The sequence below is a fragment of the Oncorhynchus gorbuscha genome, unplaced genomic scaffold (assembly GCF_021184085.1).
Source record: "Oncorhynchus gorbuscha isolate QuinsamMale2020 ecotype Even-year unplaced genomic scaffold, OgorEven_v1.0 Un_scaffold_1293, whole genome shotgun sequence".
In the NCBI taxonomy this organism is placed as follows: Eukaryota; Metazoa; Chordata; class Actinopteri; order Salmoniformes; family Salmonidae; genus Oncorhynchus; species Oncorhynchus gorbuscha.
Window position 1 is genome coordinate 25,001 of NW_025746113.1, and position 20,000 is coordinate 45,000.

General features: G+C 45.2%; 1 protein-coding gene across 1 annotated transcript in view; it reads right to left on the minus strand.

Annotated features, from left to right (window-relative positions):
• The window catches only part of LOC124022104 (voltage-dependent T-type calcium channel subunit alpha-1I-like), a gene marked incomplete at its 3' end in the record, with an annotated part of 99,890 nt that overhangs the window by 24,669 nt on the left and 55,221 nt on the right, over positions 1-20,000 (minus strand). Inside the window, exons 6-8 of the mRNA XM_046337148.1 lie at positions 19,165-19,257; positions 4,239-4,578; positions 3,561-3,973 (exon numbers count right to left, since the gene is read on the minus strand). Coding sequence (XP_046193104.1) covers positions 3,561-3,973; positions 4,239-4,578; positions 19,165-19,257 — 846 coding nt within the window. The remainder of the gene's footprint in view (positions 1-3,560; positions 3,974-4,238; positions 4,579-19,164; positions 19,258-20,000) is intronic.

Genomic DNA, 20,000 nt, shown 5'->3' on the forward strand with positions numbered 1-20,000 from the left:
CACACAGGCAGCTCCCTCCCTTCCTCTCTTCTTCTGTCTCTCTCAGGAGAGAAGTCAGCCAGCCAGACAGCCAGCCAGCCAGCCAGACAGACAGCACCTAAAGCAGGTTGAGGTGTACCTACCCTGCTGTTTTCTACTGATATCGTTGTGGTGGGTGTATAATGGAACAATACATTCCCATCAGTCAGCCAGCCAGACAGACAGCACCTAAAGCAGGTTGAGGTGTACCTACCCTGCTGTTTTCTACTGATATCGTTGTGGTGGGTGTATAATGGAACAATACATTCCCATCAGTCAGCCAGACAGCCAGCCAGACAGACAGCACCTAAAGCAGGTTGAGGTGTACCTACCCTGCTGTTTTCTACTGATATCGTTGTGGTGGGTGTATAATGGAACAATACATTCCCATCAGTCAGCCAGACAGACAGACAGCACCTAAAGCAGGTTGAGGTGTACCTACCCTGCTGTTTTCTACTGATATCGTTGTGGTGGGTGTATAATGGAACAATACATTCCCATCAGTCAGCCAGACAGACAGACAGCACCTAAAGCAGGTTGAGGTGTACCTACCCTGCTGTTTTCTACTGATATCGTTGTGGTGGGTGTATAATGGAACAATACATTCCCATCAGTCAGCCAGACAGACAGACAGACAGACAGCACCTAAAGCAGGTTGAGGTGTACCTACCCTGCTGTTTTCTACTGATATCGTTGTGGTGGGTGTATAATGGAACAATACATTCCCATCCATCAGCCAGCCAGCCAGCCAGATAGACAGACAGCACCTAAAGCAGGTTGAGGTGTACCTACCCTGCTGTTTTCTACTGATATCGTTGTGGTGGGTGTATAATGGAACACTACATTCCCATATTGATAGTGCTCCATGTACGTCACTGATACCTGACCTCCAGTGACTTGTACTACTTGTGCGTCATCCATTGGACACATCTCGACCTTGTTAGCCCACTAAGCTAAAGTCATTGGGTTAGCTTTGGGGACTGAAGAGCAATACTGTTGTTGTGCACATTGTGTATATGTGCTGTACTCCCTGACTGTGTTATAGTTCACCTTTGGTGGTTTTCAATGCAAATAGTATTGATGAGAATAGTATATTTACCTGGTTGTGATGTTCATGCTGATAGTATTGATGAGAATAGTATATTTACCTGGTTGTGATGTTCATGCTGATAGTATTGATGAGAATAGTATATTTACCTGGTTGTGATGTTCATGCTGATAGTATTGATGAGAATAGTATATTTACCTGGTAGTGATGTTCATGCTGATAGTATTGATGAGAATAGTATATTTACCTGGTTGTGATGTTCCATGCTGATAGTATTGATGAGAATAGTATATTTACCTGGTTGTGATGTTCATGCTGATAGTATTGATGAGAATAGTATATTTACCTGGTAGTGATGTTCATGCTGATAGTATTGATGAGAATAGTATATTTACCTGGTTGTGATGTTCATGCTGATAGTATTGATGAGAATAGTATATTTACCTGGTAGTGATGTTCATGCTGATAGTATTGATGAGAATAGTATATTTACCTGGTTGTGATGTTCATGCTGATAGTATTGGTGAGAATAGTATATTTACCTGGTTGTGATGTTCATGCTGATAGTATTGATGAGAATAGTATATTTACCTGGTTGTGATGATCATGCTGATAGTATTGGTGAGAATAGTATATTTACCTGGTTGTGATGATCATGCTGATAGTATTGGTGAGAATAGTATATTTACCTGGTTGTGATGATCATGCTGATAGTATTGGTGAGAATAGTATATTTACCTGGTTGTGATGATCATGCTGATAGTATTGGTGAGAATAGTATATTTACCTGGTTGTGATGATCATGCTGATAGTATTGGTGAGAATAGTATATTTACCTGGTTGTGATGATCATGCTGATAGTATTGGTGAGAATAGTATATTTACCTGGTTGTGATGTTCATGCTGATAGTATTGATGAGAATAGTATATTTACCTGGTTGTGATGATCATGCTGATAGTATTGGTGAGAATAGTATATTTACCTGGTTGTGATGATCATGCTGATAGTATTGGTGAGAATAGTATATTTACCTGGTTGTGATGATCATGCTGATAGTATTGGTGAGAATAGTATATTTACCTGGTTGTGATGATCATGCTGATAGTATTGGTGAGAATAGTATATTTACCTGGTTGTGATGTTCTATCCCCATGCTGATAGTATTGATGAGAATAGTATATTTACCTGGTTGTGATGTTCATGCTGATAGTATTGATGAGAATAGTATATTTACCTGGTTGTGATGTTCATGCTGATAGTATTGGTGAGAATAGTATATTTACCTGGTTGTGATGTTCATGCTGATAGTATTGATGAGAATAGTATATTTACCTGGTTGTGAGAATAGTATTGGTGAGAATAGTATATTTACCTGGTTGTGATGATCATGCTGATAGTATTGGTGAGAATAGTATATTTACCTGGTTGTGATGATCATGCTGATAGTATTGGTGAGAATAGTATATTTACCTGGTTGTGATGATCATGCTGATAGTATTGGTGAGAATAGTATATTTACCTGGTTGTGATGATCATGCTGATAGTATTGGTGAGAATAGTATATTTACCTGGTTGTGATGATCATGCTGATAGTATTGGTGAGAATAGTATATTTACCTGGTTGTGATGTTCATGCTGATAGTATTGATGAGAATAGTATATTTACCTGGTTGTGATGATCATGCTGATAGTATTGGTGAGAATAGTATATTTACCTGGTTGTGATGATCATGCTGATAGTATTGGTGAGAATAGTATATTTACCTGGTTGTGATGATCATGCTGATAGTATTGGTGAGAATAGTATATTTACCTGGTTGTGATGATCATGCTGATAGTATTGGTGAGAATAGTATATTTACCTGGTTGTGATGTTCTATCCCCATGCTGATAGTATTGATGAGAATAGTATATTTACCTGGTTGTGATGTTCATGCTGATAGTATTGATGAGAATAGTATATTTACCTGGTTGTGATGATCATGCTGATAGTATTGGTGAGAATAGTATATTTACCTGGTTGTGATGTTCTATCCCCATGCTGATAGTATTGATGAGAATAGTATATTTACCTGGTTGTGATGTTGATAGTATTGATGAGAATAGTATATTTACCTGGTTGTGATGTTCTATCCCCATGCTGATAGTATTGATGAGAATAGTATATTTACCTGGTTGTGATGTTCTATCCCCATGCTGATAGTATTGATGAGAATAGTATATTTACCTGGTTGTGATGTTCTATCCCCATGCTGATAGTATTGATGAGAATATTATATTTACCTGGTTGTGATGTTCATGCTGATAGTATTGATAAGAATAGTATATTTACCTGGTTGTGATGTTCATGCTGATAGTATTGATGAGAATAGTATATTTACCTGGTTGTGATGTTCTATCCCCATGCTGATAGTATTGATGAGAATAATATATTTACGTGGTTGTGATGTTCTATCCCCATGCTGATAGTATTGATGAGAATAGTATATTTACCTGGTTGTGATGTTCTATCCCCATGCTGATAGTATTGATGAGAATAGCGATCATGATTCCTCTATTGAAGTATTTGCTCTCCACGATGCCCCAAAGTTTCTTCCTCATCTCATCCCACATGTCCTTACAGTGTCCAAAACACGACCTCCTCTTCCTCTTCTTCTTCACTCCCTCCCCCTCTTCCACTTTCTCCTCCAAGTGGTTCTCCTCCCTGTCCGTCTCCTCCACAGCCCCCTCCTCCTCCTCCCCATTGGCCGAGTCGCCCACAGCTCCCGTCCCCTCCCTGAGTGACAGTGCCGCAGCGCACTGAGGGCAGTCCTCTGTGTTTTGAGGGACGGCCAGGGCGATGGAGTTGCCCAGGGGTTGGGAGCTGTGGACTAGGTCCAGCTTGCTTTGGTGAGGACAGGGAGATTCTAATGAAAGATGGAGAGGGAGTGTGAGAAAGAATCAGCATGTCATTAACAGCATCAATAGACACTTTCACATTGTCTCACTATATCCATGTAAGCCAGCGTTTGATAGCGCCAAAGAGGTTTAAAAGTCGAGAGATTAAACAAGACTCATCGCACTGGCTCGCACGAAACAATGTGAAAGAGGCTAATATCATGTTAAAGTTCAAGTTTAGACATTTAACAAAAACCCTTTCTCTCATCCTCCCACCCACTGCCTCCCACTTACGGCGTGGCTGCCTCAGGTGATGCCTTTCCCCTCCGTTCGCACTCCCTCCTCCTCTTCCTCCTCCTCTTCCTCTCCCTCTAGTGGGCGGTGGTGGCAGAGGCCTTCCTCTCAGTTGGTTATACAGGGCTACAGACCTCCTGCGGGCCTTGCGCAGTATGTGGCAGACCAGCTGGAAGAGCTCTTCGTAGCAGTCCCCCGGTTCATGCAGGCTGGCCAGGGTAGAGGAGGACAGGCACTGGGCCCGCTGCTCCTGCATCAGCTGGTGCTCCCGCTGCTTGGTCTCACTGAACTGGGTGGCGATGACCACCAGACAGAGGTTGATCATGAAGAACGAGCCAATCTGTGAAGTGGTGGATAATCAGAGGTGAGTTACAAACACAGAGTTACTGTAGTGAGTGCTGAAGGCCAACCAGAAACACACACAGATACATACAGTGGAAGACCACTGGTCGTCTATAATGGAGTTGCTGCTGGTCAGCGCGTGCAAGATTCACTTTTTGGCTTTGAGATGATTGAATAACAATCAGGGGGACCCCAGGCCTCCAGACATATCTTGAGGTACTTCATTAGGTTTACCTTTACTGCAGACTGAGGGAAAGAGGAGGATGATAATACAGTAGATGGGGAGTAGAGAGGCCAGAGCCAAAGAGGAGGTAGAAGAGAGTAGGAGGGCAAATACATAGAGCAGGACTTTATTTTACTGATGGCCAGAGGAGTAACACATTATACTAACAAATGACAAGCAGAATATCTCTAACACATTAGACAATCATTCCTTCATCATTAGAATCCAGATCTGCCTCTGGTCTCATCACTTGGGAGTTAGATGTAAACGGTATGTCTCCTTCAGTATTGGTCGACCACCTTCTACCCACCCGAACATACAGCATACACTGTTGCTGCTTTTTCCTCTCAAGATAGCATTGATGCTAATAAAGTGTGCTGTTTGTGTGCTGTTTCCCCCTTAGCGACGCCAGTGTGATGTTAGCACTCATTCTAAAGGTCTAGGGAGGCTGTAGTTTCTAACAGAGTGTTATCAGGAGAGACAGAAAAAATAAATAAAAGAAGATACCCAATGCAAGTAGACACAATGTCTCACTCTGTTTATAATATTCACAGTTTATAATACTCACAGTTTATAATACTCTCAGTTTATAATACTCTCAGTTTATAATACTCTCAGTTTATAATACGCTCGGTGTATAATAAGGTGAATGCACCAATTTGTAAGTCGCTCTGGATAAGAGCGTCTGCTAAATGACTTAAATGTAAATGTAATACGCTCTGTTTATAATACTCTGTTCATAATACTCGGTTTGTAATACTCTGTGTATAATACTATCCGTATTTAATACTATGTTAAAAATACTCTCTGTTTATAATAATCTCTGTTTATAATACTCTGCTAATAATATTCTGTTTATAATGCTCTCTGTTTATAATAGTCTCCGTTTATAATACTCTGTTGATAATACTCCGTTTATAATACTCTCTATTTTTAATACCCTGTTTATAATGCTCTGTTATTAATACTCTGTTTATAATGCTCTCTGTTTATAATACTCTCCGTTTGATAATACTCTGTTTATAATACTATGTTTATAATACTCTGTTAATAATACTCTGTTAATAATGCTCTGTTAATAATGCTCTCTGTTCATAATACTCTGTTTATAATACGCTCTGTTTATAATACTCTGTTTATAATGCCCTCTCTGTTTATAATACTCTCTGTTTATAATTATCTCTGTTTATAATACTCTCCGTATATAATACTCTGTTAATAATACCCTGTATATAATACGCTCTGTTAATACTATCTCTCTCTCTGTTAATTCTCTCTCTCTCTCTGTTAATTCTCTCTCTCTGTTAATACTATATCTCTCTCTGTTAATACTATATCTCTCTCTGTTAATACTATCTCTCTCTCTCTGTTAATTCTCTCTCTCTCTGTTAATACTCTCTCTCTGTTAATTCTCTCTCTCTGTTAATACTCTCTCTCTGTTAATACTATATCTCTCTCTGTTAATTCTCTCTCTCTCTCTGTTAATACTATATCTCTCTCTGTTAATACTATATCTCTCTCTGTTAATACTATATCTCTCTCTGTTAATACTATCTCTCTCTCTGTTAATACTATATCTCTCTCTGTTAATTCTCTCTCTCTGTTAATACTCTCTCTCTGTTAATACTATATCTCTCTCTGTTAATTCTCTCTCTCTCTGTTAATACTATATCTCTCTCTGTTAATACTATCTCTCTCTCTGTTAATACTATCTCTCTCTCTGTTAATACTATATCTCTCTCTGTTAATACTATATCTCTCTCTGTTAATACTATCTCTCTCTCTGTTAATACTATCTCTCTCTCTGTTAATTCTCTCTCTCTGTTAATACTATATCTCTCTGTTAATTCTCTCCCTCTCTGTTAATACTATCTCTCTCTCTGTTAATTCTCTCTCTCTCTCTGTTAATACTATCTCTCTCTCTGTTAATTCTCTCTCTCTCTCTGTTAATTCTCTCTCTCTCTGTTAATTCTCTCTCTCTCTGTTAATACTCTCTCTCTCTGTTAATACTATCTCTCTCTCTGTTAATTCTCTCACTCTCTGTTAATACTATATCTCTGATAATACTCTCTCCCTCTCACTCTGATAATACTCTCCCTCTGTTAATACTCCCTCCCTCTCTGTTAATACTCTCGCTCTCTGTTAATACTCTCTCTCTCTCTCTCTCTCTCTCTGCTAATAACTTATTTGGGACTGGGGGCAGTATTGAGTATTGAGTGTGCTGTTTCCCCCTTAGCGATGCTAATGTATTGTTAGCACTCATTCTAAAGGTCTAGGGAGGCTGTAGTTTCTAACAGAGTGTTATCAGGAGAGACAGAAAAAATAAATAAAAGATGATACCCAATGCAAATAATGTTACGGCTTTCTTGCGGTGAAGGAGAGCCGGACCAAAATGCGACGTGTAGATTGCGATCCATGTTTATTAAACTGAAGCAACACGAATCTAAATACAAACACTACAAAACAATAAACGTAACGAAAACCGAAACAGCCTAATACTGGTGCACATACACACAGAACAAGGACATCAGGACACTAAGGACAATCACCCACGAAACACTCAAAGAATATGGCTGCCTAAATATGGTTCCCAATCAGAGACAACGATAAACACCTGCCTCTGATTGAGAACCACTTCAGACAGCCATAGACTTAACTAGAACACCCCACTAAGCTACAATCCCAATATCAACACACCACATACAAAAACCCATGTCACACCCTGGCCTGACCAAATAAATGAAGATAAACACAAAATACTTTGACCAGGGCGTGACAGAACCCCCTTCCCCCAAGGTGCGGACTCCCGGACGCACACCAAAACTATAGGGGAGGGTCTGGGTGGGCGTCTGTCCATGGTGGCGGCTCCTGCGCCTGGACGTGGACCCCACTCTATCAAAGTCTTAGTCCCTCCTCCTCGCATCCTTGGATAGTCCACCCTCGCCACTGGACCATGGCCTAGTAGTCCTCACCCAGAACCCCACTGGACTGAGGGGCAGCTCGGGACTGAGGGACAGCTCGGCACTGGGGGGAAGCTCGGCACTGGGGGAAGCTCGGCACTGGGGGAAGCTCGGCACTGGGGGAAGCTCGGCACTGGGGGGAAGCTCGGCACTGGGGGGAAGCTCGGCACTGGGGGGAAGCTCGGCACTGAGGGGAAGCTCGGCACTGAGGGGAAGCTCGGCACTGAGGGGAAGCTCGGCACTGAGGGGAAGCTCAGCACTGAGGGGAAGCTCAGCACTGAGAGGAAGCTCAGCACTGAGAGGAAGCTCAGCACTGAGAGGAGGCTCAGCACTGAGAGGAAGCTCAGCACTGAGAGGAAGCTCAGCACTGAGAAGACCTCTCAGCACTGAGAAGACGTTCAGCACTGAGAAGACGTTCAGCACTGAGAGGAAGCTCAGGCAGGTAGTTGGATCTGGCAGATCCTGGCTGGCTGGCGGTTCTTGTAGATCCTGGCTAACTGGCGGATCTGGAAGAGTCTGGCTGATTGGCAGATCTGGAAGAGTCTGGCTGACTGGCGGATCCTGGCTGACTGGCGGATCCTGGCTGACTGGCGGATCCTGGCTGACTGGCGGATCCTGGCTGATCTGGAAGAGTCTGGCTGACTGGCGGATCTGGAAGAGTCTGGCTGACTGGCGGATCTGGAAGAGTCTGGCGGATCTGGAAGAGTCTGGCTGACTGGCAGGTCTGGAAGAGTCTGGCTGACTGGCAGATCTGGAAGAGCGAGCTCACGTGTTAGCAACCTGCATTCCATTGCATTTCTACAGACAAAGGAATTCTCCGGTTGAAACATTATTGAAGATTTATGATAAAAACATCCTAAAGATTGATTCTGTACTTCGTTTGACATGTTTCTACGAACTGTAATATGACTTTTTGACTTTTTGTCTGAACTTTCGCCTGGACTTGCCCGCGCCTCGTGAGTTTGTATTGTGTACTAAACGCGCAAACAAAAAGGAGGTATTTGGACATAAATGGACTTTATCGAATAAATCAAACATTTATTGTGGAACTGGGATTCCTGGGAGTGCATTCTAATGCTATTTCTGACTTCTGTTGACTCCACAACATGGCGGATATCTGTTTGGCTTGTTTTGTTGTCTGAGCGCTGTACTCAGATTATTGCATGGTGTGCTTTTTCGGTAAAGCTTTTTTGAAATCGGACACAGCGGTTGCATTAACTTCTTGCGTCGAGCAATCCCGTATCCGGGAGCGTAATTATAGCCTCAAGCTCATTACCATAACGCAACGTTAACTATTCATGAAAATCGCAAATGAAATTAAAGAAATATATTCACTCACAAGCTTAGCCTTTTGTTAACAACACTGTCATCTCATATTTTCTAAATATGCTTTTCAACCATAGCTACACAAGCATTTGTGTAAGAGTATTGATAGCTAGCATAGCATTAAGCCTAGCATTCAGCAGGCAACATTTTCACAAAAACAAGAAAAGCATTCAAATAAAATAATTTACCTTTGAAGAACTTCAGATGTTTTCAATGAGGAGACTCTCAGTTAGATAGCAAATGTTCAGTTTTTCCCAAAAATATTATTTGTGTAGGAGAAATCGCTCCGTTTTGTTCATCACGTTTGGCTAAGAAAAAAATCTGAAAATGCAGTCTCTACAACGCCAAACTTTTTACCAAATTAACTCCATAATATCGACAGAATCATGGCAAACATTGTTTAGAATCAATCCTCAAGGTGTTTTTCACATATCTATTCAATGATAAATCATTCGTGGCAGCTGTGTTTCTCCTCGAAGCCAACTGAAAAAGACACGCAGCTGGAGATTACGCAATAATTGCGACGGAGGACACCAAGCGGCCACCTGGTAGATGTAGTCTCTTAAGGTCAATCTTCCAATGATTTGCCTACAAATACCTCACAATGCTGTCGACACCTTGGGGAAACGACAGAAAGTCTAAGCTCATTCGTGACCCACACACAGCCATATAAGGAGACATTTGGAACACAGCGCATTCAAAATCTGGGGCACTTCCTGTATGAAATTTCATCTTGGTTTCGCCTGTAGCATTAGTTCTGTGGCACTCACAGACAATATCTTTTCAGTTTTGGAAACGTCAGAGTGTTTTCTTTCCAAAGCTGTCAATTATATGCATAGTCGAGCATCTTTTTGTGACAAAATATCTTGTTTAAAACGGGAACGTTTTTTTATCCATAAATTAAAAGAGTGCCCCCTATATCCAATAAGTTAAGGAGAAGTTTATCTAAAGCTCCATGCATAACACTTGTATTTTCATCAACATTTATGATGAGTATTTCTGTAAATGCATGTGGCTGATGATGTTTTGGAAGCAAAACATTACTGAACGTAACGCGCCAATGTAAACTGAGATTTTTGGATATAAATATGAACTTTATCGAACAAAACATACATGTATTGTGTAACATGAAGTCCTATGAGTGTCATCTGATGAAGATCATCAAAGGTTAGTGATTAATTTAATCTCTATTTCTGCTTTTTGTGACTCCTCTCTTTGGCTGGAAAAATGGCTGTGTTTGTCTGTGACTTGGCTCTGACCTAACATAATCGTTTGGTGTGCTTCCTTCGTAAAGCCTTTTTGCAATCGGACACCGTGGCTGGATTTACAACAAGTGTATCTTTGAAATGGTGTAAAATACTTGTATGTTTGAGGAATTTTAATTATGGGATTTCTGTTGTTTTGAATTTGGCGCCCTGCAATTTCACTGGCTGTTGGCGAGGTGGGACACTACCATCCCACATATCCCAGAGAGGTTAATACACACACACTCCCTCTCTCTGTGTGTGAGTCAGAAAAGAGAGAACCACTGCATTCTCTATCCTTCTCCTCAACTTGCCCCTCATAAGCTTTGGATTGGTGAAACCATAATACTTACACCAGTCCATTTCCTCTAAATCCATACAAGGGAAGTGAACGATTACACAGAATGAACTCCCAGGAGTTCACCTGGCCCTTGGCTGACCCTGTGGGTTGATGAAGTGTTATCTGACAGGTAGACTGCGGGGCAGGAAGGGGTGTATTGAGTTGTTAGGTTCTGCTGCACAGCTTCAATCTCCTGATCAGAACAACAGGAGAGATAGACAACCCACTAACCCCACCCAGAAAAACCCCATAGGGGTAGCTATACACAGCTCTGTTGCCTTCCAAACATCACACACATCTGCTCTATTCACATGCAAATTGTATTGTATTCAACGTTTGTAATTTCCACAGACTTGATCTGGCCTTACGAAAAATGTATCAACCCCTACAAGAAATGATCATTAATTATAATCTACATAATAATTCACATTTCCTGTTGCTTCAGGATTATTTTCCTGCTGTGAGAAACAGAGTCCAATTATTGCATCTGTACACTCACCCACACTAATGCATGCATGCACACAGGCAAAAGAGCATACATGCACATCACACACTTCTCCCAGAGGTAGATCAGGCTCAGAGGGTGTGGAGCTGTGTGACGGATGTGGCAGCAACGTGTAGCTATTAAACACAGCACTAAGCCTCTTTAAAGACGGAGAGCTGAGGAGAGGAGAGGAGAGGATAGAGTAGAGTAGAGAATAGAGTAGAGAATAGAGTAGAGAATAGAGTAGAGAATAGAGTAGAGAATAGAGTAGAGAATAGAGTAGAGAATAGAGTAGAGAATAGAGTAGAGAATAGAGTAGAGAATAGAGTAGAGAATAGAGTAGAGAATAGAGTAGAGAATAGAGTAGAGAATAGAGTAGAGAATAGAGTAGAGAATAGAGTAGAGAATAGAGTAGAGAATAGAGTAGAGAATAGAGTAGAGAATAGAGTAGAGAATAGAGTAGAGAATAGAGAGAGAATAGAGTAGAGAATAGAGTAGAGAATAGAGTAGAGAATAGAGTAGAGAATAGAGTAGAGAATAGAGTAGAGAATAGAGTAGAGAATAGAGTAGAGAATAGAGTAGAGAATAGAGTAGAGAATAGAGTAGAGAATAGAGTAGAGAATAGAGTAGAGAATAGAGTAGAGAATAGAGTAGAGAATAGAGTAGAGAATAGAGTAGAGAATAGAGTAGAGAATAGAGAAGAGAATAGAGAAGAGAATAGAGAAGAGAATAGAGAAGAGAATAGAGAAGAGAATAGAGAAGATAGGAAGGTAGGAGAGGAGAGGAGATAAAAGAGGAGAGGAGAGTGAGCAAAGCCGTGTGCCAGGCAGCCTCTAAATCTTCATAGCAGACTGTAGAAGAGAGAGAGAGAGAGAGAGGAGAGAGAAGAGAAGAGGGAGAGAATATGGAAGGAAGGAAATGAGAAGAGAGAAGAGGAGAGAAGAGAAGAGGGAGAGAATATGGAAGGAAGGACAGGAGAAGAGAGAAGAGAGGAGGGAGAGAATATGGAAGGAAGGAAATGAGAAGAGAGAAGAGGAGAGAAGAGAAGAGGGAGAGAATATGGAAGGAAGGACAGGAGAAGAGAGAAGAGGGAGAGAATATGGAAGGAAGGACAGGAGAAGAGAGAAGAGAAGAGGGAGAGAATATGGAAGGAAGGAAAGGAGAAGAGAGAAAAGGAGAGAAGAGAAGAGGGAGAGAATATGGAAGGAAGGACAGGAGAAGAGAGAAGAGGGAGAGAATATGGAAGGAAGGACAGGAGAAGAGAGAAGAGGAGAGAGAAGAGAAGAGGGAGAGAATATGGAAGGAAGGAAAGGAGAAGAGAGAAAAGGAGAGAAGAGAAGAGGGAGAGAATATGGAAGGAAGGACAGGAGAAGAGAGAAAAGGAGAAGAGAGTAGAGGACAGAGATATGTGGAGAGAAGAGGAGAAGGGAGTAGAGGGCAGAGATATGTAGAGAGAAGAGGAGAAGGGAGTAGAGAGGACAGAGATATGTAGAGAGAAGAGGAGAAGGGAGTAGAGAGGACAGAGATATGTAGAGAGAAGAGGAGAAGGGAGTAGAGAGGACAGAGATATGTAGAGAGAAGAGGAGAACGGAGTAGAGAGGACAGATATGTAGAGAGAAGAGGAGAAGGGAGTAGAGAGGACAGAGATATGTAGAGAGAAGAGGAGAAGGGAGTAGAGAGGACAGAGATATGTAAAAAGAAGGGGAGGGCTCCATCTGTGATCTTAGTTCAGGGCTGGTCTGCAGGTGTGTGGGGCCTTTGATTCACCTCCAGACAGGTGTCTGTGTGCGTGTGTGTGCATAATGCAGTAATACTGTGAATCAGGGATATTGGACTTCCTGGTGATTAGGATCAAAGTAGCCTGCTGATCACACACACACACACACACACACACACACACACACACACACACACACACACACACACACACACACACACACACACACACACACACACACACACACACACACACACACACACACACACACACACACACACACACACACACACACACACACACACACACACACACACACACACACACACACACACACACACACACATCTTGGAGAACGCTCGGGAGTGAGAGAAAGCTCGGGAGTGAGAGAAAGCTCGGGAGTGAGAGGAAGCTCAGGAGTGAGAGGAAGCTCAGGAGTGAGAGGAAGCTCAGGAGTGAGAGGAAGCTCAGGAGTGAGAGGAAGCTCAGGAGTGAGAGGAAGCTCAGGAGTGAGAGGAAGCTCAGGAGTGAGAGGAAGCTCAGGAGTGAGAGGAACCTCAGGAGTGAGAGGAACCTCAGGAGTGAGAGGAACCTCAGGAGTGAGAGGAACCTCAGGAGTGAGAGGAATCTCAGGCAGGTTGATGGATCTACCAGATCCTGGCTGACTGGCAGATCCTGGCTGACTAGCAGATCTGGCAGATCTTGGCTGACTGGCGGATCCTGGCCGACTAGCAGATCTGGCAGATCTTGGCTGACTGGCGGATCCTGGCCGACTGGCAGATCCTGGCCGACTGGCAGATCCTGGCCGGCTGGCAGATCCTGGCCGACGGGCACTTCTGGCCGACGGGCACTTCTGGCGGATCCTGGCTCACTAGCAGATCTGGCAGATCCTGGCTGACTGGCGGATCCTGGCTGACTGGCGGATCCTGGCTGACTGGCAGATCCTGGCCAACGGGCAGTTCTGGCCAACGGGCAGTTCTGGCGGACCCTGGCTGACTGGCACTTCTGGCGGATCCTGGCAGACTGGTGGATACTGGCTGACTGGTGGATCTAACTGATCCTGACAGACTGGCGACGCTGGGCAGACTGGCGGCGCTGGGCAGACTAGGAGCACTGGCGGCGCTGGGTAGACTGGGGGCACTGGCGGCACTGGGCAGACTGGCGGCACTGGCAGCGCTGGGCAGACTGGCGGCACTGGCAGCGCTGGGCAGACTGGCGGCTCCTTGCAGACTGACAGCTCCTTGCAGACTGACATCTCCTTGCCAACTGACAGCTCTGGCAGCTCCATGCAGACTGGCAGCTCCATGCAGACTGGCAGCTCCATGCAGACTGGCAGCTCTGGCTGCTCCATGCAGACTGGCAGCTCTGGCTGCTCCATGTAGACTGGCAGCTCTGGCTGCTCCATGTAGACTGGCAGCTCTGGCTGCTCCATGTAGACCGACAGCTCTGGCTGCTCCATGTAGACCGACAGCTCTGGCTGCTCCATGGAGACTGGCTGCTTCATGCAGACTGGCAGCTCTGGCTGCTCCATGTATTCTGACAGCTCTGGCTGCTCCATGCAGACTGGCGGCTCTGGCTGCTCCATGCAGACTGGCAGCTCTGGCTGCTCCATGCAGACTGGCAGCTCTGGCTGCTCCATGCAGACTGGCAGCTCTGGCTGCTCCATGCAGACTGGCAGCTCTGGCTGCTCCATGCAGACTGGCAGCTCTGGCTGCGCTGAACAGGCGGGAGACTCCGGCAGCGCAGGAGAGGAGAAAGGCTCTGGCTTCGCTAAACAGGCGGGAGACTCCGGCAGCGCTGTAGAGGAGGAAGGCTCTGGCTGCGCTGAACAGGTGGGAGGCTCCGGCAGCGCTGTAGAGGAGAAAGGCTCTGGCTGCGCTGAACAGGCGAGGCGCACTGAAGGCCTGGTGCGTGGTGCTGGAACTGGTGGTACTGGATCGAGGACACGCACAGGAAGCCTGGTGCGGGGAGCTGCTACCGGAGGACTGGAGTGTGGAGGTGGCACAGGATGGGCTAGACCGTGAAGGCGTACTGGAGATCTTGAAAGCAGTGTTAACACAGGACGTGCAAGGCTAGGGATGTGCACAGAAGGCCTGGTGCGTGAGGCTGGCACCAACTTCACCAGCCGACTAACATGCACATCAGGACGAGTATGGAGCGCTAACCCAGGTGCCATCAAATCCCCAACACGTTGTGTCGGGCGAATTCCATGCAAAAAGCGCCAACACAGCAACTCCCTCATTTCTCTCTCCTCCAATTTCCCCATTAACTCCTTCACAGTCTCTGTTTCGCTCACCTCCAACACCGGCTCCTCACGATACACAGGGAGAGTTGGCTCAGATCTGACTCCTGACTCTGCCACACTCTCCCTGAGCCCTCCCCCAATAATTTTTTGGGGCTGATTCTCAGGCTTCCATCCGCTACACCGTGCTGCCTCCTCATATCTGCACCTCTCAGCTTTCGTCGCCTCCAGTTCTTCCTTGGGGTATTCTCCAGGCTGAGCCCAGGGTCCTTTACCGTCCAGTTCTTCCTCCCATGTCCATTTCTCCAGGTGGTGCAGCCTCTCCCACTGCAGCTGCTGCTGCTCCTGCTGCTGCTGCCTCTGTTGCCTCTCCTGTGGCTCCTGCCTGTTAACACGCTGCTTGGTCCGTTGGTGGTGGGTGATTCTGTAACGGTTTTCTAGGTGTCGTGAAGGAGAGTCGGACCAAACTGCAGCGTGTAGATTGCGATCCATGTTTAATGAAAAAACTAACGTAAATACAAATAAACACAAAACACTACAAAACAATAAACGTAATGAAAACCGAAACAGCCTATACTTGTCAACTAAATAAAGCAACAGGAACAATGACACTAAGGACAATCACCCACGACAAACTCAAAGAATATGGCTGCCTAAATATGGTTCCCAATCAGAGACAACGATAAGCACCTGCCTCTGATTGAGAACCCTCCAGACAGCCATAGACTTTGCTAGATAACCCCACTAGCTACAATCCCAAATACATACACACCAAAACCCCAAGACAAAACACACCACAATACAAAAGCTCCATGCCACACCCTGGCCTGACCCAATACATGAAGAAAAACACAAAATACTTAGACCAGGGCGTGACACTCATGATGCCATCTATCTGATTCCTTTTGATTTTCCTATGATGTCAAGCAAAGAGGCACTGAGTTTGAAGGTAGGCCTTGAAATACATCCACAGGTACACCTCCAATTGACTCAAATGATGTCTATTAGCCTATCAGAAGCTTCTAAATGCATGACACCATTTTCTGGAATTTTCCAAGCTGTTTAAAGGCACAGTCAATTTAGTGAATGTTAACTTCTGACCCACTGGAATTGTGATACAGTGAATTATAAGTGAAATAATCTGTCTGTAAACAATTTTGGGAAAATTGACTAGATGTAGATGTCCTAACTGACTTGCTAAAACTATAATTTGTTAACAAGAAATTTGTGGAGTGGTTGAAAAAACGAGTTGTAATGACTCCAACCTAAATGTATGTAAACTTCCCACTTCAACTGTACCTGTGAAAGGAGTCTACCTCTTTGTCTACCTCTTTGCAGTAGTAAGTTTTACAGAAACCCAAACCATTCCATGATTTTATTTAACCATTCAAAACGAGCTACTGCAATGCTGGTTTGATTGAATTGAACACAAACTCAAGAGACTAGAAAAGATCCCCTGCTCCTGTTGGTGGGGATGACATTGAGGAGTCTCTGCATGGTAATAATGTGAATGTGTTGTTAGAGGGGAGGGTCTGGAGAGGAGCAGCTCTGTGGTCGTAAAGATAAGAGCATGAGCGCAACAGGTTTATGACTGTCCTCTCAAAAAGCTAACCAATAACAGTCTATTTTCAATTTAACTTGGCAAGTCAGTTAAGAAAAAAATTCTTATTTACAATGACGGCCTACCCTGGCCAAAGCCTAACCCATGACGATGCTGGGCGAAATGTGCAACGCCCTATGGGACTCCCAATCACAACTGGTTGTGATACAGCCTGGTCTCATAGCAGGGTGTGTAGTGACACCTCTAGCACTGAGATGCAGTGCCTTAGGTCGCTGTGCCACTCGGGAGCCCCTAGTCTAACTGTATAGTATTGCTGTTTCCCTCAATGATGTTTCCCTCATAAGCTTATTTGAGAATGTCAACACCGTATATGATCCCGTCTCCTTTCCTTCAAATAATTACCCATAATTCACAGCAGTCACTTCCTCTGAGTCCTCAGAGGGCCGTCTGGCAATGCATGCTGGGATATGAACACATGATGACATGGCATCATCTTGGGGACAGCATGCCTCTCTGTTAGGATCCGCATCACAAGTATGTGTGTGTGGGTAGACGTGTGTGCACTGCATATGTGTCACACACTCGCGACGAGGAGCCCACCACTCTGATCGTTCCTAATTAAACGCTAATGCTAATTCGGTCACTCGCTGTGACCCAAACCGGATTAAGATCTATCGCTAGTCAGACGGCACGCCGCGAGGCGTGGATTAAAATGGCCGCCGGGTGCCACAGAGCAGCCTGACGCCTGCAGAGATACAGACATCTCAACCTGTTTCGCTCTGAAGTATGCAGGCTAGACACCCTCTCTTCTCTTCTCCCCTTATCTTATCTCCTCTGTCTTTCATCCCTCTCTTCTCACCTCTCTCTTTTCAATATTCCTCTATATTTGCACACTTCTCTTTCATATCCATTTCTTCCTCTCTCACTCCTCTCTTTTCATACTCCTTCATTCTCTCTTTATACTGTATCTCCTCCTCCTCCCCCATTTCTCTCTCCATCTCTCCCCTCTTCCTCCCCATCTCTCTCCCTCCTCTTCCTCTTTCTCTCTCCCTCCTCATCTCTCTCTCTCTCACCATTCTCCCCATGTCTCTCCCTCCTTCTCCCCATCCCTCCTCCTCCTCTCAACCTCCTCCCCATCTCTCTCCCTCCTCTGCCTCCTCCTCCCTCTTCTCCCTCCTTCTCCCTTCTCCTCCCTCTCTCTCCCTCCTCCCCACCTCCTTCTTCTCATCTATCCTCCTCCTCTGTCCCTCCTCCACCCCATCTCTCTCCCTTCTCCTCCCTCTTCTCCCTTCTCTCTCCCTAATCTCCCTCCACCGGATATTCTAAACGGTCCGTGTGTTTCTCCATCTTCAGGCGTATTCACCAGTGTTTCTCCATCTTCAGGCGTATTCACCAGTGTTTCTCCATCTTCAGGCGTATTCACCAGTGTTTCTCCATCTTCAGGCGTATTCACCAGTGTTTCTCCATCTTCAGGCGTATTCACCAGTGTTTCTCCATCTTCAGGCGTATTCACCAGTGTTTCTCCATCTTCAGGCGTATTCACCAGTGTTTCTCCATCTTCAGGTGTATTCACCAGTGTTTCTCCATCTTCAGGCGTATTCACCAGTGTTTCTCCATCTTCAGGCGTATTCACCAGTGTTTCTCCATCTTCAGGTGTATTCACCAGTGTTTCTCCATCTTCAGGTGTATTCACCAGTGTTTCTCCATCTTCAGGCGTATTCACCAGTGTTTCTCCATCTTCAGGTGTATTCACCAGTGTTTCTCCATCTTCAGGCGTATTCACCAGTGTTTCTCCATCTTCAGGTGTATTCACCAGTGTTTCTCCATCTTCAGGCGTATTCACCAGTGTTTCTTCAAAAACATGGCCGCCAATAAAGTAAGAATAAACAGGAGGAACAGGAGGCGGGGCCAAACTTTCAGCCCCCTCTTTGCACTCACATCCATTACAGAGATTAAGCCTCAGATAAATTCACTTTACTGTCTACCCGGCCATTGATTCTGGAAACCGTGTATCTTACGGTCTGATTTTACAAGTCTATTAACACTGAAATCTGCCAGTCAGAAACGAGTCCCATGGGAGCATTATGAGGGCCAGGAGATGAGCCCTCGGAGGGAAAGAGGAATCACTTACAAAGCCAGAGTGGAAGGAGTGTATCACACTACCTCCTCATGTTTCAGTTGGAGGACCTTTGCCCATAAACACTGAAGGCCAGTTTGCGTATGAATAAAAAGAAAGGCAAACTATCTCAATCAATCTCTTACCACATAGGGTGTAGTGTTGCAACATTCTGGTAACTTTCCCACATTTCCTATAGGTTAGCCTGGATTCCTGGTTACACGATTCCTGATTTCCTGCTTCCTGTTATCAGATTTATGCAAACCTAACAGGGCATTGTTTTGTGGTGGAAGCCCAGTTACAAACTGATTGACAAAACACAGTACAGATTTGTTGTGATAGCGTCATGTTGGTGTGTGTAGTGTACTTACGATGATGAGGAAGATGAAGTAGATGAAGTTGTAGAAGGAGTGAGCATCCATTACATAGTACATGATCTCTACCCAGCCTTCCAGGGTGATCACCTGGAGACAGATACACAACCAGCTGAGGGTTTGTGTGTGTTTGTGTGTGTGTGTGTGAGTGTATGCTTGTAGGTGTGCATGCATTTCGTCAGGTCTGGAGAGGAGAGGAGAGGAGAGTGTGTGTGTCCTCCCCACACCCTCAACCCCTCCCCTCCTCTCCTCTCCCATCCCCCTCCCCATCCACTCCCTTCCTCCACTCCCCTCTCCTGACCTCCCCTCCCCTCCCCATCCCCCCTCTTCCCCATCCCCACCTCTCCCCCCTCCCCATCCCCCTCCCTCTCCCCCATCCCCATCTCCTCTCCCCTCCTCCCCTCTCCCCTCCCCATCTCTCCCCCCTCATCTCTCCCTCCCCTCCCCCCCCTCCCCTCCCTCTCCTCTCCTCTCCTCTCCCTCTCCTCTCCTCTCCTCTCCTCTCCTCTCCTCTCCTCTCCTCCTCCTCTCCTCTCCTCTCCTCTCTTCTCCTCCCCTCTCCTCTCCTCTCCTCTCCTCTCCTCTCCTCTCCTCTCCTCTCCCTCTCCTCTCCTCTCCTCTCTCTTCTCCTCCCCTCTCCTCTCCTCTCCTCCCCTCTCCTCTCCTCTCCTCCCCTCCTCTCTCCTCTCCTCTCCTCCCCTCCCCTCTCCTCTCCTCTCCTCTCCTCTCCTCTCCTCTCCTCTCCTCTCCTCTCCTCTCCTCTCCTCTCCTCTCCTCTCCTCTCTTCTCCTCCCCTCCCCTCTCCTCTCTCCTCCCCTCTCCTCTCCTCTCCT